Consider the following 13,739-nt stretch of genomic DNA (forward strand, 5'->3'; position numbering starts at 1 on the left):
ATGCACAGCAATATTTTGCAACCTCAATGTGCAATTGAGCTCAAATTTTCACAGGTTTTTTATTTTGTGGATATGTTGAGATACACCAAGTGAGAAGACTGGTCTTTGACAAATTATATGTGTCCATTGGCTTTAAGAATATCAGCCAAAACATGCAATACACTTTTTACTCCCTGTTAGCTGGAGTGTTTTACATTTCTAGTTGGAGTAAAGACCACTTTTAAGAATGGACAGCCATGTTTCTTCTCTGTTATAATTTGACCAGCAAGTTTTAAAAAATAAAATCACAAAAAATGCCGTACCACCAACCTTTTTCTTTGGTTTCTTGGGTGGGAACTTTATGTCTCATTCTTTGGTGTGCTGTTGCGTTACTGCTTTAGTTTGATTCAGAAAAGCTGAACGACTTCTTTAAGTTATGTTAGGATTCTTCTTTTTAAAATTGTTTTCTCCATTTACAAAAAGATAAACGTGTGCAGGATTTGTTTTTGCCGTACCACCAACCTTTTTCCTTGGTGAACTTTGTGTTTAAAGGGTGGCTGCAGTGTTTTTTTAAAATAATTTAAACAATTAAACATGACTTTTTAAACCTGAAATATTTTTTTATTTTTTTAATTAAATGCGCAAGTATTTCAAAAATGGTTTTCAAGAGATTAGGGGAACCCACCCCGCCCCTAAAAGGGAGCCTTCGTTTGCATAAACGTGACGTCATGTCGGTAACTCGAGCCGTCGTGCCCCCTGGCTGTGTGCATATAGAGACGTGTGCACTGTGTGGCCTGGTACCTAGGCGTGTGTAGTTAGGGACCAGACTTTTTTTGCCGATGATATGTTTGAATTCCCCACGTGACGTCAATGGTAGATGGTAACAAACCAAAAAAGGGGGGCATGACTTATTTGCTAATTACGCGAGTGAGATATGTCGGGGGAAAAAACAAAACACATTTTATTGATGTTCAATACATATATCAGAAATAAATGACAGCAAATTAACTGTTTTTTTTTTAATTCACTGCAGCATCCCTTTAAAATCACCTAGAAGTGGTATTTTGTCAAAAAAAAGCTTTTATCACTAAAGTATGTGTTTTGGTGAGTGGAATATGAATAAACGGTTAACTAAGGTTCAAAAAAATTAGTTTGATCCATTTTATTTACAAGTTTAAAAGTAGTCCCGACCCGAGAGGGCGCTGTTTGTGACGTCAATCGAGGCGCGATATTTCGGATTCTCGAAGCACTACGGCTTGAAGTGTTTGCTGTACAGCGCTGGAAAAGACGTCGGACCAGACCACTTTGCAAACTGACCCCATCTTTAGTTTTTCTGCTTCATCCAGCATCCTGGTCAATATTGCCGGAAAAATGCAAGAAATAAACTTTTTTTGAAACGTACAAACTCACGCCTACGGCAAAGTCTGCCTCGATTGACATCACAAAAGGGGTAGGCGGAGTCACCCTCAAACAACTTTATCTATTTTTTAAACATATAAATTGTTACAAACAATTACTCAAGCAATTATTTTATTGTTCATAAACATACTCTAATGTTTGAAGGAAAACAAATTCTATTTCCAGGTGACTTAAATTCTTTGTTGTGCTGCGTTATTGCTTTAGTTTGATTCAAAAAAGCTGAACAACTTATATTTGTGTTAGGATTCTTCATTTTAAAAGTTTTTCTCCATTTACAAAAAGATAAACATGTGCAGCATTTGTTTTTCCTTTACCTGCAAAAGGAACATACTAGTAACCCATACATAGAGTTAAACCCATCCAGTAATAGACCAGATGTCAGGCGGCCCTCGCCAAACAACAACCTTCGTTCTTTCGCGTCTTTTAGCAGTCTGCCTCGCTACCGTGGGCAGCGCACTAAACGAGCTTTGCGCAAGTCTCTAACCCCCGTGAGGGAAACACTCAAAATCGACACTGATTGGCTGCAGTGAGTGTGTTGCGTGCAGGCTTGTTAAAAGCAGAAAAAATAAGCTCATATGGTGCTTGTCTGGCACCGAGTACGCGCATGTTAAAGTGCAGGCATTAGGACGCAGTACATTTCAAATGAATCTTGTTTTTATCAAGATAAATCTTGTTTTTAAGTGTCATGATCTGGATTCGAACCCAAACTCTGCTGATCAGGAACAGTATTTGTAGCCCATTATTTGTTTTTTATTTGAAGACGCTTAATCTCGCTGGGTCATTTGTGGCATGTTCATTACAACTTCTTTGTTAATTAATTGTTTACGCTTAAAAAAGTGAGCACTAGATTAGAGAAATATTCAAATCCAATTGAATGGCTTCAGTTTTGTTTTCTTGTATTAAAAAAACTATCCTTACAGATGGGCAATGTATCAACTTCAAGACAGGTTCGTGATTCATGATTAGAATATTTTATTTTGGCACATTTTTCAATTTCAAATATAACAAATTGATGCATTTAACAATATCATGAAAAGGCACTTAATCAGAGGGAAACATATTGAATGAAATTGTAAACCTTGGGGTTGTTGGAATTAGGCAATCGTTTTAATCCTGTATAAATGTAGGATATATACAATAAAACCAACTTCTGAAAATTTCATTTCAAAAGGTGGTAGCTTTTCTGAGATATCGCCAACAATCTGTGTCCAGGCAGAAAGAATAATCTTTATACTGTATAGACGATGTGACCTCTGACGTCACTCGAAAACCATAACATGATTTGCGCGCATACCGCTGGGCAGAACCTTTGTGTTTTGGCAGCCATCTAGAAAGTGTATGCAATCTTACCATGACTATGCGTCTTTTTGCCTGGCAAAACATGATGTATACAGTGTTTTGTCAACAGAGGGCGGTTTGAATGTAAACATAGGTCACATTGTTTCATTCAGATACATTTCAATAATAGATGTTAAATTTGCATCGTGAATAAAGAATATTAATTTTGGTTTTTACCCATACACCGATGTGTGTTAGCACTGTATACTCAGTACTTTCCCGAGTCCTGTGAAAAAATATCACAGGCATGTTACTCGGGTGGGATTCGAACCCACGACCCTTGCAATTCTAGAGCAGTGTCTTACCAACTAGACTACCGAGGTTGCCCGGCAGCTAGAGGCAGTTCGAATCCTATGTTTTGGCAGCGGGTACCGCAACGATATAATAGATGTTAAATTTGCATCGGGGATAAAGAATGTTAATTTACATTTCAATTCACTCTCTCTAAAACCACATTCCTTCGAGGGAATCGTTATACTATATACAAAACGTTATACACAACCAACGAAGTAAGTTTTGTTGTTGTAATTATTGTTACCATGTATTTTCTATCGTCAAGCTTTTTAGTAATTGTTGTAATATTTTTAACGATTGTAAATTATGTCGCAATTCAGCGGTATGCTGCGTGACATTTTTAAATAAATAAACCATTTAAACCATTTAAAATTTTCAGACTATTACCAAAGGTATATAAAAGAGTAAAACAAATAGAAAATAATTTTCATATAATTTTCTTATTAATAGAAACATGATGAAAACAAAGAAAAGTCTGAATTTTTTTTACCCAATTTATAACAGACCGTAACTGTTTTTTAATAATAATAATAAAAATAATATCGAAGTCTTATATAGCGCACGTATCTACCAAACAAGGTACTCAAGGCGCTGAGTATATACAAAAAAGAAATGTCAATTTATTTTTTTTTCTAAATGATTTAAGCATATTATAAACATTAATCAGTAGTTTTAAGTTTTATTTAAATAAATTTTTCTTATATCTCTTGATAATTTTAAGCAAATTCTTGTTATAGTTCTCGTTTACAAAATCCATCCTTTCGTGCAATTGTTTAAAAACTTCCAACAGATTTATACAAATGGTAACATCTCTTGAATGACAACCATTCAACACATACAATGAAAACATCAATTTGCTCCGAGCTAAACCAATCAATCAATCACAAGAACCATCTCTGCCCTCACAGGTACCCATTTATACCCCTGGGTGCAATGAGAGGCAATTACAGTAAAGCATCTTGCTCAAGGTCATGACCAGGATTCAAACCCACCAGAACTCGAATTCGGTGCACTTGAAACCAGCCACACACTATATAACGGCAACTACTAAAGCAGTTTCATAAACCTTCATTAAGTCAAGTATTTAAGAAATACAGAAATACAGTAAGACACAAAAAGTTGGAAAACCAAATTGACAACTCGTTATAAACCATTTTCTTAGCAAAAACATTATATTAATCACCTTAAAATATCGGTAGCATAACCAGTATTATATGAAAAGGCACATACAGAAAGTGTCGCACAAAAGTCTTACCATTAGTAGAGGAGGGAGCTTGACCTTTTTTTTCATAATATTTTTTCTCCAAATCTATCCAAGTATGTGTTAAAGGCAGGGTACACTTTTGGGAATAACTTTTGAAGGTAAAGACCATAAAGAAATTTGCTTGTAAGCTGTTGAAAGTGTAAAACATTGCGAGAAACGACTGCAATTGAAGTAGTGTAGTTTTGAAGAAAGAGGTGTAATTTTCACCCCCAAAATCAGAATCTCAGATCTGAAATCATAATTTTATGCAACAACTTCATGTGGGCCTATCATAATCTAGAGGTTAATTGTGGTAGCACCATGGCAACATCTGTTATGGCAATACCTGTTAATATCTCCACTGAGATGTCATTTAATTGTACAACTATAAACAAATAATTGAACGATTCAACCTCTCATGCATGATTTGAGCTGATTTAAAGCCAGTGGACACTTTCGGTAAACAGTATTGTCCAAGGCCATGTGTCATGACATATGTTTACTATAAATCCGTAATTCTCGATGTCGAGAATTGATAATTGATTTAATATTTTCTCAAAAAGTAAAGCATTTTTTGGAATAATATTTCAAGAGAAGTCTTTTACTATTACCTTCTGTAAACCCTGTATATGATTTGTATATCTGTGAACTTTTTTTTTCTGTTCCGAAAGTGTATAATGGCTTTAAGCATAAAACTTTGATTTCCATGCTACATTAAATGAAATGCATAGGCCTACTATTTGAGTGCCCTTAAACCTGTGAGTCAATTCACATTATTTAGCAGCTTAACTCAAGGTTTCATGTTTCTCTATTTACTGCTGTTAATTGGTTCAGTCATTTGTTGCGGCACTTTGTGAGTCGCAACACCACATCCTTGGGATACGAGGGCGGCCATGTTGGACGGGACAGAGTAACATCTGTCTGACTGGACATCGCACCCTCTTCCTATCTGCGGGACAACTTTAGCGAAGTCCGATTCTTGCAAATCTGAAGATGTTGGAGCTTCGTGGCCCTCGGTAAGAAGAGAAGGCTGCCAATCATCTTTATTGTCCTCCAAAGGACCTGCAACCCTGGCACCTCCTGTAGGATTTGAAGAGGTTGGGTCTTTCGCTCTCAACAACTCTCTATGACTGATATTTTCCATTCCCTCACCTGGTAGCTTTTCTGTCTCCTCAGTAGGCTCTCTCTTTTTCGGCAGAAACTGTCGCATCTGTGATGTCGTCAGAGATTTATTCAAGGGATCTGAGACTTTACGCTGGTGTTCATCATCAACGGTTGTTTCTGTTGCTGGACTTGTTGATGAGGACGTTGGCGATGGGGCCAACTGCCCGGTTGAAGGCCCCTGCATTTTCTCAGTTTGCTGCGTTGCTTCTCGGTTACGCGACAGAAAATGATGCATCTCGTCGGTGGTGAGGGAAGACTTGAGGATGGTTCCTTCCTCATCGCTTTCTTCGTTGATAACGGAGATCATTGGTTCTTTCATCGATCGATCTTTAAACCCCTGAGGCTGGTAGCTCGGGAGAATATCCGTGTTCTGTTCGGGCTCTCTCTTGGGTGGGGTAGAGGGGGCTTGCTGAGACCTGGGGTCGCCTTGTTGTAAAAGGTTCCCCATGGGTTTCGTAGGTAACTGGGAGATATCCAGCTGTTTCATATGATCCTCAATGTTTGGTTGGTGTCTTGGAACGGGTGGTATGACAGGCGATGGAGGAGCGTAGTAACTGGAGTCAGTCCATGGAGGCATCGTCTGGGGCTGGGTGGCGGCACTCATCGTTCTGAAACCTGCAGGTGTCTGATACTGCTGTGGATAGCGCTGTAAGGTTTGTCCGCCGTACCCAGTTAGGGACTGACTGTAGAACTGCTGGCGTGGATCATACTGCCGAGACTGCTGGGGATGACCGGACATCCCAGATGGGTACATGATCAACGGCGTACCCATTGATTGGTCCATCTTAGGCAAAAGGTCATTGGAGTTCAAGGAGGTCAACGAGGAATCATTCGCCAAATTGTTCTCATCGGAGGTCACCGATAAGGTCTGTCTCCGGATGCCGGACTCAAAGTCTGACCGTTGACCTCCGTAGCCTGGCGACTGATAGTGGCCGGGATCAAACTGCATTGGTTGTCTCTGGGTTCCATCCCCGTACCTCGGATGCTGTCCAACAACCATGGGGTTGTTTGACTCGACGCTGAACTCACGCCTCATGGGTGCACCTTGGGGTCCCATTGTGGGCGCGGGGTAACCCATTACCCCAGTGGTTGTAGGTGGTCCGTACCGCTGGGTATTGGTTTGGTAATAAGACTCACTGAACACCTCAGAGGTCTTTCGTAATGGTTCCTGAACATGAAAATCTGTGGATTAAATATGATAAAAAAGGTAAAGAGTTTACTTCTGTTTTGGAAGATAAGAATGTTGGGGGTTGGGGAGGGGTGGGGTTGTTTAGGTGGGGGGGGGGTATTGGCGGTGAAGCATGGTTTAAATTCTCACCTTGTCTCTGTCTCTGCATCTCGTCTCGTTTAGTAATCTCAGCAGAAATATCCACCAAGATAGTGACAGTCTGAAAACCCACACAAAAAATAAGGTTAAGTTAATTTTTACAAATCTTTTTTTGATATCATTACATATTTGGTTTGCGGTTAACACCATGTGTATTTTGCCAGGCAGAATTTGCTATAAATTCTACTATCTCAAAGAAGATTTTTCGAGAGACTTCTCAGTTCTAAAAAAACTGTCCTGCTTTTCAACTACTACCTGGGCGGGGAAGGTACAAATTTAGCTTTTAGGATCAATATTAACTGCACTTCCACGGAGTGAGTTCTTATTTGGTCTCAATGTTTTGACTAGCTTGCTCTAGTCATCGTCAGTCTCCTGTGACAATGAAGCTGTTTTTGGTCCTCTCTAATAACGATAGCTGATGAGTTCTAAAGCACAAACTTCTTACCTCGTTGATTTCTGGCCTCTTTTTGAAGTTTGACCTGGTGCATGTCAGGGCGAGCTGCAGCCATTCCCAGGCGATATCCCAGGGCCAATCAGGGCACTTTCTGTCCCTGACACGGCTGATGATGGCTTCGTGATTACGGAGTTCCAGTGCATCCTCAATGATGTCAGTCTGTACAAATTAATAACAACATAGTTTTTAATGCTTTATTTTGTTGTTGTGTCATGTATTATGTTCATCTGTCCTTTTGTGTGTTTGTCTGATTTGTCTGGTTGTCTTGTTTTCTTGTCTGTGCGGCTGTCTTTTACAAGCTCATTCTTACCAAAACGGCCCCGTACTCTATTTATTTATTTATGTTTACTAACTGTTACTTGATGATTTGTTTTGCTTTACTCCGTAATACACGTAGCTGTCGTTATTCTTTTATGAGAGTTTGAAATAAATGTATTCTTGAATTGAAACTGTGTTTCAGAAAAGGCACATCTTTAACTCTCTCAGTGCCACTGTCGAACATGTTTTCTAAAATTGCCACATGTACAATTTGTTATGAATACAAAACGAGTCGAAATCGTACATGTTAAAAAAAGTATACATGTTGTTATGAAGGGGTAGTATTACTCAAGAAATACTATTAACATTGGGATGTGCCAAGGCAACACAAGTAAGCAAGTACATTTGTTTGGTGAGAAAGACAAGTTATTGTTCCCTAATAATTTGGGATTGAACAAAGAAAAATTTACTGGGGTGGCATTTGAACCAACCACCTCCAAATAAATGTGCCGACACTTTACGAACTGAGCTATCTAGCCTTATGTCGTACGTGGGCAGTCTCCTTATCTTGTTAATGTCTTAAGTCAGGGGTGCCAGTCATAAGCCGTACAACGGTAATTTTTTTTTCTAGTACAGAACTTTAAAAAACAAAACAAAAACGGGCATTGAAAGAGTTAAAGACATGGGACACTATTGGTTATTGTCAAAGACCAGTCTTCTCACTTGGTGTATCTCAAAGTATGCATAAAATAACAGCTCAATCGCTCGTCGAAGTTGCAAGATAATATTGAAAGGAGTTGTGTGCTTGATTTGGAGACCTCAAAATCTAATTCTGAGGTCTCGAAATCAAATTCCTTCAGAGGGAGCCGTTTATCAGAATGTTTTATACTATCAACCTCTCCCCATTACTCGTTACCAAGTAAGGTTTTATGCTAATAATTATTTTGAGTAACTACCAATAGTTCCCACTGCCTTTAAAAATACCTACGAGTAATTTGTTGGGTTCGCGCTTGCTGTCTGCAACTCTCTCCCCAGCAAGAATCTCCATCAAAACCTGCCATAAAACAAACAAAATAATATGATTAGAATAATAATGTCGAGAGACTAATCATCCTTACTCGCATCGTTGTCTGAGACGCCGGCATGCGAGGGGGCCCTTGGCAGCCAGCCAAATCGATCCATTATGACCACGGAGCGCAGAACAGGAGTCAAGCTATGGTGTTTCTGATTAGCAGTGTGGGCTTTAGTCCCAGTTGTGACACCCGTGTCCTTAAAAGCAAGACAGTTAACCATTATGGCTGCGTTCTTCGGATAAGTCGTTAAGCAGTTGGTCCCATGTGATGTGTGACGCACTTCAAAGTCCACTTATATCGTAAAAGAAAAGGGTTTCACCCCGGTGTTCCTTGTAAAACATTACAAGGTGCTATGTAAAAGGAGTAGGTCTCACAATTCAAACGTCATCCCACATGCCTTGCAGGAAAATACTGAATGTAGAAATGCCACGAGTGTCATTAATAATAATATTATCAATAAATAAGTCTTAAATAGTGCACGTATCTACCAAACAAGGTACTCAAGGCGCTGGGTGTATACAAAAAGATTGCAGTGATAATTTAGCACCTTATTAGGGTTTACAAGGTACTACGGCGCATTTAGCAGCCACAGCCAGGAACACCAGGGCGAACCCCTTCTCTTTTCGATAAGTGCACTGAGTTCTTTAACATGCGTTACACAACACATGGGACCAACGGCGCAGCAAAGGATGAAGCAATGGTTAAGTGTCTTGCTTAAGGACACAGGTGCCAAGGCTGGGGAATCGAACCTACACTCTGCTGATCAGAAACAACAGAGTTTGAATTCCGTGCTCTTAACCGCTCGGCCACGACACTTCCCTCACCGAGTGACGGATATGAGCGCTAGCTTTTAAGAAGCCACTTTTATTAATATGGACACTTACCACCCCAAAGCTGTAGACATCCACCTTGGTCGAGAGCTTAGAACTGCGTTTGTATTCCTCGGGAAGGTACGCAAGGGTCCCATGGGCGTTCTTGGTCTTCAAGTAGCAATATGTCCTCCCGTTCTCTGGCCCCAGCCTCGCAAGTCCGAAATCGGCGATCTTCGGTTCAAAGTGCTTGTCCAGTAAGATGTTCGCACTGTAGTTATTATCGGGGGGAGGACAATTTTGAAAGTAAAAGTAATGTAAAGTTCGTGTTGATCCTGAATCAATACCACCTCGTTGATCAGACGGTTCATTGATCAGAATGTCTGTAAGGCCTGATTTGGGATCTAAGGCTATGCGACGTAGCCCGTCTCGAGGAGTTACCGGCACAAATGAAAATAATATGAGCTTTCTTTAGCATGCTGTGATAAGATGAAATAATAACAATAATGTAAATAATAATAAAAAGCTTTTACATAGCACTTTTAACATCCGAAGAGCGCTTCCAAGATTATAACCCCTGGTCACTGTGCCATTTAATTCATATCTTAAACCATCTCTGCCCTCACAGGTGCCCATTTACCCCTGGGTGGAGAGAAGCAATAATAGTAAAAGTGTCTTGCTCAGGGACACAAGTATCACAACGGGGATTCGAACCCACACTTTGCCGGACAGAAACACCAGGGGCCAATTTCATAGAGCTGCTTAAGCAAAAAATTTGCTTAAGCACGAAAATAGCTCGCTTATTTTACACATGTTACTGGCCAAAATTTCATGCCATATACATTGCTTATGACTAGTATTTAGCTGTTGTTTACTTAGCATAACAATTGAGTGGAGTCTTGGCCAGCTATCTGGTTTTACTAAGCAATGAATTTTTTGCTTAAGCAAATTTTTTTGCTTAAGCAGCTCTATGAAATTGGGCCCAGAGCTTGAGTTCGGTGCTCTTCTCTGCTTGGCCATGACACTTTAATATACTTTGTTGGTGTTTTCTAAGCAAAAGCATATTGTGAGCAATTTTTTTGTCGGCCAACAAAGACAGACTAGCTAGGTGGTCTAGTGGTAACAAATATGCTGAAGCAATGCTAATGCCGAGGGTTCGAATCTCACTCAAGTAATATTCCTGATTTTTTTGTTGGTTTAAAATCTTTTAGAGTCCCGAGTTTTCAATTCTTAGTACGCACACGTGGGGAGAGGGTTAAAGTGTTTTTCAGAGTCTTGATGAAACATAAGTTTTGAACTCATAATGACAACATTTTTTTTTCACATCAATGTTTCTTTTTTTCAAACTCACAATTTCAATTTTGTACAAAGATATGTTTACTCTAACTTGGACAGGTCTACAACTGTCTAGTATTCTATTTGATTGACCTGTACATTTTTTGATGCAAATTGTTAATATAAACAACCACACTCTGGTTTTAAAGAAAGGAAGCGAGTGTATAAACTATGTTGTTTCTGATCAGCAGAGTGTGGGTTTCGAATCACCAGCCGCGACACCTGTGTCCTTAAGCAAGACACTTAACCATTGCATCGTCTTTCGGATGGGACGTAAAGCCCATGGTCCCATGTGTTGTGTAATGCATGTAAAATAACCCAGTACACTTATTGAAAAGAGAAGGAGTTCGCCCCGGTGTTCCTGGCTGTGGCTGCTTAATGCGCCGTAGCACCTTGTAAACCCTTATAAGGTGTTAAATAATTGGGTCTCAGAATTCATCACTGCAATAACCTATATTTCTGAAAGTTTGTATACATACTCAGCGCCTTGAGTACATGTACCTCATTGGTAAATTTGTGCGATATATAAGACTTCGATATTATTATTATTATAAAAATTATACCTTTTGATGTCACCATGAATTAGCGGTTGGTCCTGAGCTCTGTGCAGGAAGTTAATGCCGTTAGCGGACCCTTCAGCTATTTTATGTCTCAATCTCCAATCCAGAGGTCCCCTTTGAGCCTATAAATCAATTTAACTCTTTATCACATACATTCTCATGAAAGAAAAAAAATGATTCGAGTCTTAGGAAAGTTTGCTTAAACGGGACTGTGAAGTTGCTCAAACCTGACTTTGTAAAACTTGCTATACCTGACTTTGTGAAACTTGCTCAAACCTGACTTTGCTGCTTAAACCTGACTTTGTGAAAGTTGCTTAAATCTGACTTTGAGAAAGTTGCTTAAACCTGACTTTGTGTAACTTGCTTAAACCTGCCTTTGCTGCTTAAACATGACTTTGTAAAAAACTTGCTTAAATCTGACTTCGTGAAAGTTGCTTAAACCTGACTTTGTAAAAGTAATAGCTTAAACCTGACTTTGTAAAAGTAATAGCTTAAACCTGACTTTGTGAAAGTTGCTTAAACCTGACTTTGTGAAAGTTGCTTAAACCTGACTTTGTGAAAGTTGCTTAAACCTGACTTTGTGAAAGTTGCTTACCTTGCACAGAAGATTATCTTCCAGGGAGCCATTCTCCATAAACTCATAAAGCAGACAGGGTGAGGGGCCATCCATGCAGTAAGCCAACAGGGCAACAATGTTACGATGACGATACCTGAATACAAAATTACAAAATCTGAATGAATTGATAATTTTGCTGACTAGCGATACCACTACACAATTTAACTTCACTAGATCCACCTCAGGCCTTAAACTTCACTCTTGAAGGGGTACAGCAATTTTTCCCTAAAGGGCACTTCTCTGGGGAAAATGCAAGTATTAAATAAAACCTTGCAGAGGGCACCACGTCAAAATATTAATTTGGGGGACTAAACATCCTTACTTGACTAAATGGAACATAAGTGGATTGCCTACCTGACAAGTGCCCTCAGTTCTTTCAACTGATCAGTTCTAGCGATCTCCATCGTCTCGTACCCCATGTACTCATTCTTCTTCATACACTTTACAGCATAGTGAGACATATTGATCTTGGCATGGTACACAGTCCCAAATGAGCCCTCTCCAAGTTTACAGCATTCATCAAAGTCTCGGGTCGCTTTGACAATCTCCTCGTAGTGCATGTGAATAAGGCTACTCAATGCAGATGTGTTCTGGTCTGTAAAGAACGAAAGAAGACATTTTATCAATCTTGCCTTTTTTTTTAGCACTGTCTGCCCCACTGCTTTTGAGTTTAAAGAACAGACCAGGGCCCAATTTCATAGAGCTGCTTTAAAACCAGACAAAATAATACTAAAAATTGTCTGGTAGTTTTCTGTAGCGCAGGCTGTATAATACCCCCCAGGGGGCTGAGACAGTTTCAGGAATGAAATCAGACACCATGGGTAAAAGTTTACCGAGGGACACTGTTTTGATTTGAGTTGACACGGATGGCAAGGATATTTTTAGATTTCTATTTAATCACGTACTGCTACATTACTGTATGTCTGGTTTCTAGGTAGCAATTTTTTAACCCGGTTGATCTCTACCAAGAGAGGATGCTATTACAATATAACATGTAATACCAACACAGCCATGAGCCTGACTGAGTGACAAATAAATAAAGTGTAATAATAATTTGAGAGGCTATAACCACCCTCACTCAAAGCTGGCAAGCTGAATGTCGAAAGTCGCGGCTACAATGTGTTCGCGCCGCAGGCATGCAAAGGTGCCTTTGGTCGCCGGCCACACATACCCATAATGACCCCGGAGCACAACCTGAGATCGAAAGGGTTTGATTTTTCTGTATGGAAGAAAAGCCAGATGGCCCGGATAAAAACCCTTGTGGCAGAGTAGAGAACCAACCTAGCCCTATGAAGGACTCTTCCTTTGTACACAGATACAGAGTCCTCACTATTAAGGCCCGTTTCTGGGGCGGATAATTTTCAAAGCTTCATAACTCAAATCTTACCTGCAACAAGCCACTAATTTCAACAGATTCACTTTCTATGGCAGCATTCATTTTTCTGCGGTGGGTTTCGGTCGTCATATATTCTTCACAAAACCGTAATTTTCGTGAAATAATGCAGCTCCAAACGTTAAAAAACTCCTGTTTTGATCGTTTTCTCACAGTGTTGTCTGCAGCCGTGCGTACAGCACAGCATTAACACGCAAGCGCATGGCAAGATTTCATGAAAATAACGGATTTGTGAAGAATATATGACGATCAAAACCCACCGCAGAAAAATATATATGCTGCCATGGAATGTGAATCTGTTGAAATTAGTGGTTTCTTGCAGGTAAGATTTGAGTTATGAAGCTTTGAAAATTTTCTGCCCCAGAAATGGACCCTGATATCCAGGACGTCACTGTAGTACAATACGAAAGTGTAAGACCACCAGGGCTAAGAACCAACCCAACTATACTCTCATTGGCCTTCACCGGGAATCCAACC

At 39.7% G+C, this 13,739-nt stretch overlaps 1 protein-coding gene across 2 annotated transcripts in view; it reads right to left on the reverse strand.

Annotated features, from left to right (window-relative positions):
* Positions 1-107: 107 nt before the first annotated feature.
* LOC139951545 (uncharacterized) overlaps positions 108-13,739 on the reverse strand; it is a 31,629-nt gene continuing 17,997 nt past the window's right edge. For both annotated transcript variants that reach the window (XM_071950492.1, XM_071950487.1), the window contains exons 5-12: positions 12,224-12,464; positions 11,849-11,963; positions 11,257-11,375; positions 9,434-9,629; positions 8,465-8,530; positions 7,210-7,377; positions 6,756-6,825; positions 108-6,619 (exon numbers count right to left, since the gene is read on the reverse strand). In XM_071950492.1, the coding sequence (XP_071806593.1) occupies positions 5,082-6,619; positions 6,756-6,825; positions 7,210-7,377; positions 8,465-8,530; positions 9,434-9,629; positions 11,257-11,375; positions 11,849-11,963; positions 12,224-12,464 (2,513 nt within the window). In that variant the 3' untranslated portion in view covers positions 108-5,081. The remainder of the gene's footprint in view (positions 6,620-6,755; positions 6,826-7,209; positions 7,378-8,464; positions 8,531-9,433; positions 9,630-11,256; positions 11,376-11,848; positions 11,964-12,223; positions 12,465-13,739) is intronic.

This window comes from Asterias amurensis, chromosome 2 (assembly GCF_032118995.1).
Source record: "Asterias amurensis chromosome 2, ASM3211899v1".
NCBI lineage: Eukaryota > Metazoa > Echinodermata > Asteroidea > Forcipulatida > Asteriidae > Asterias > Asterias amurensis.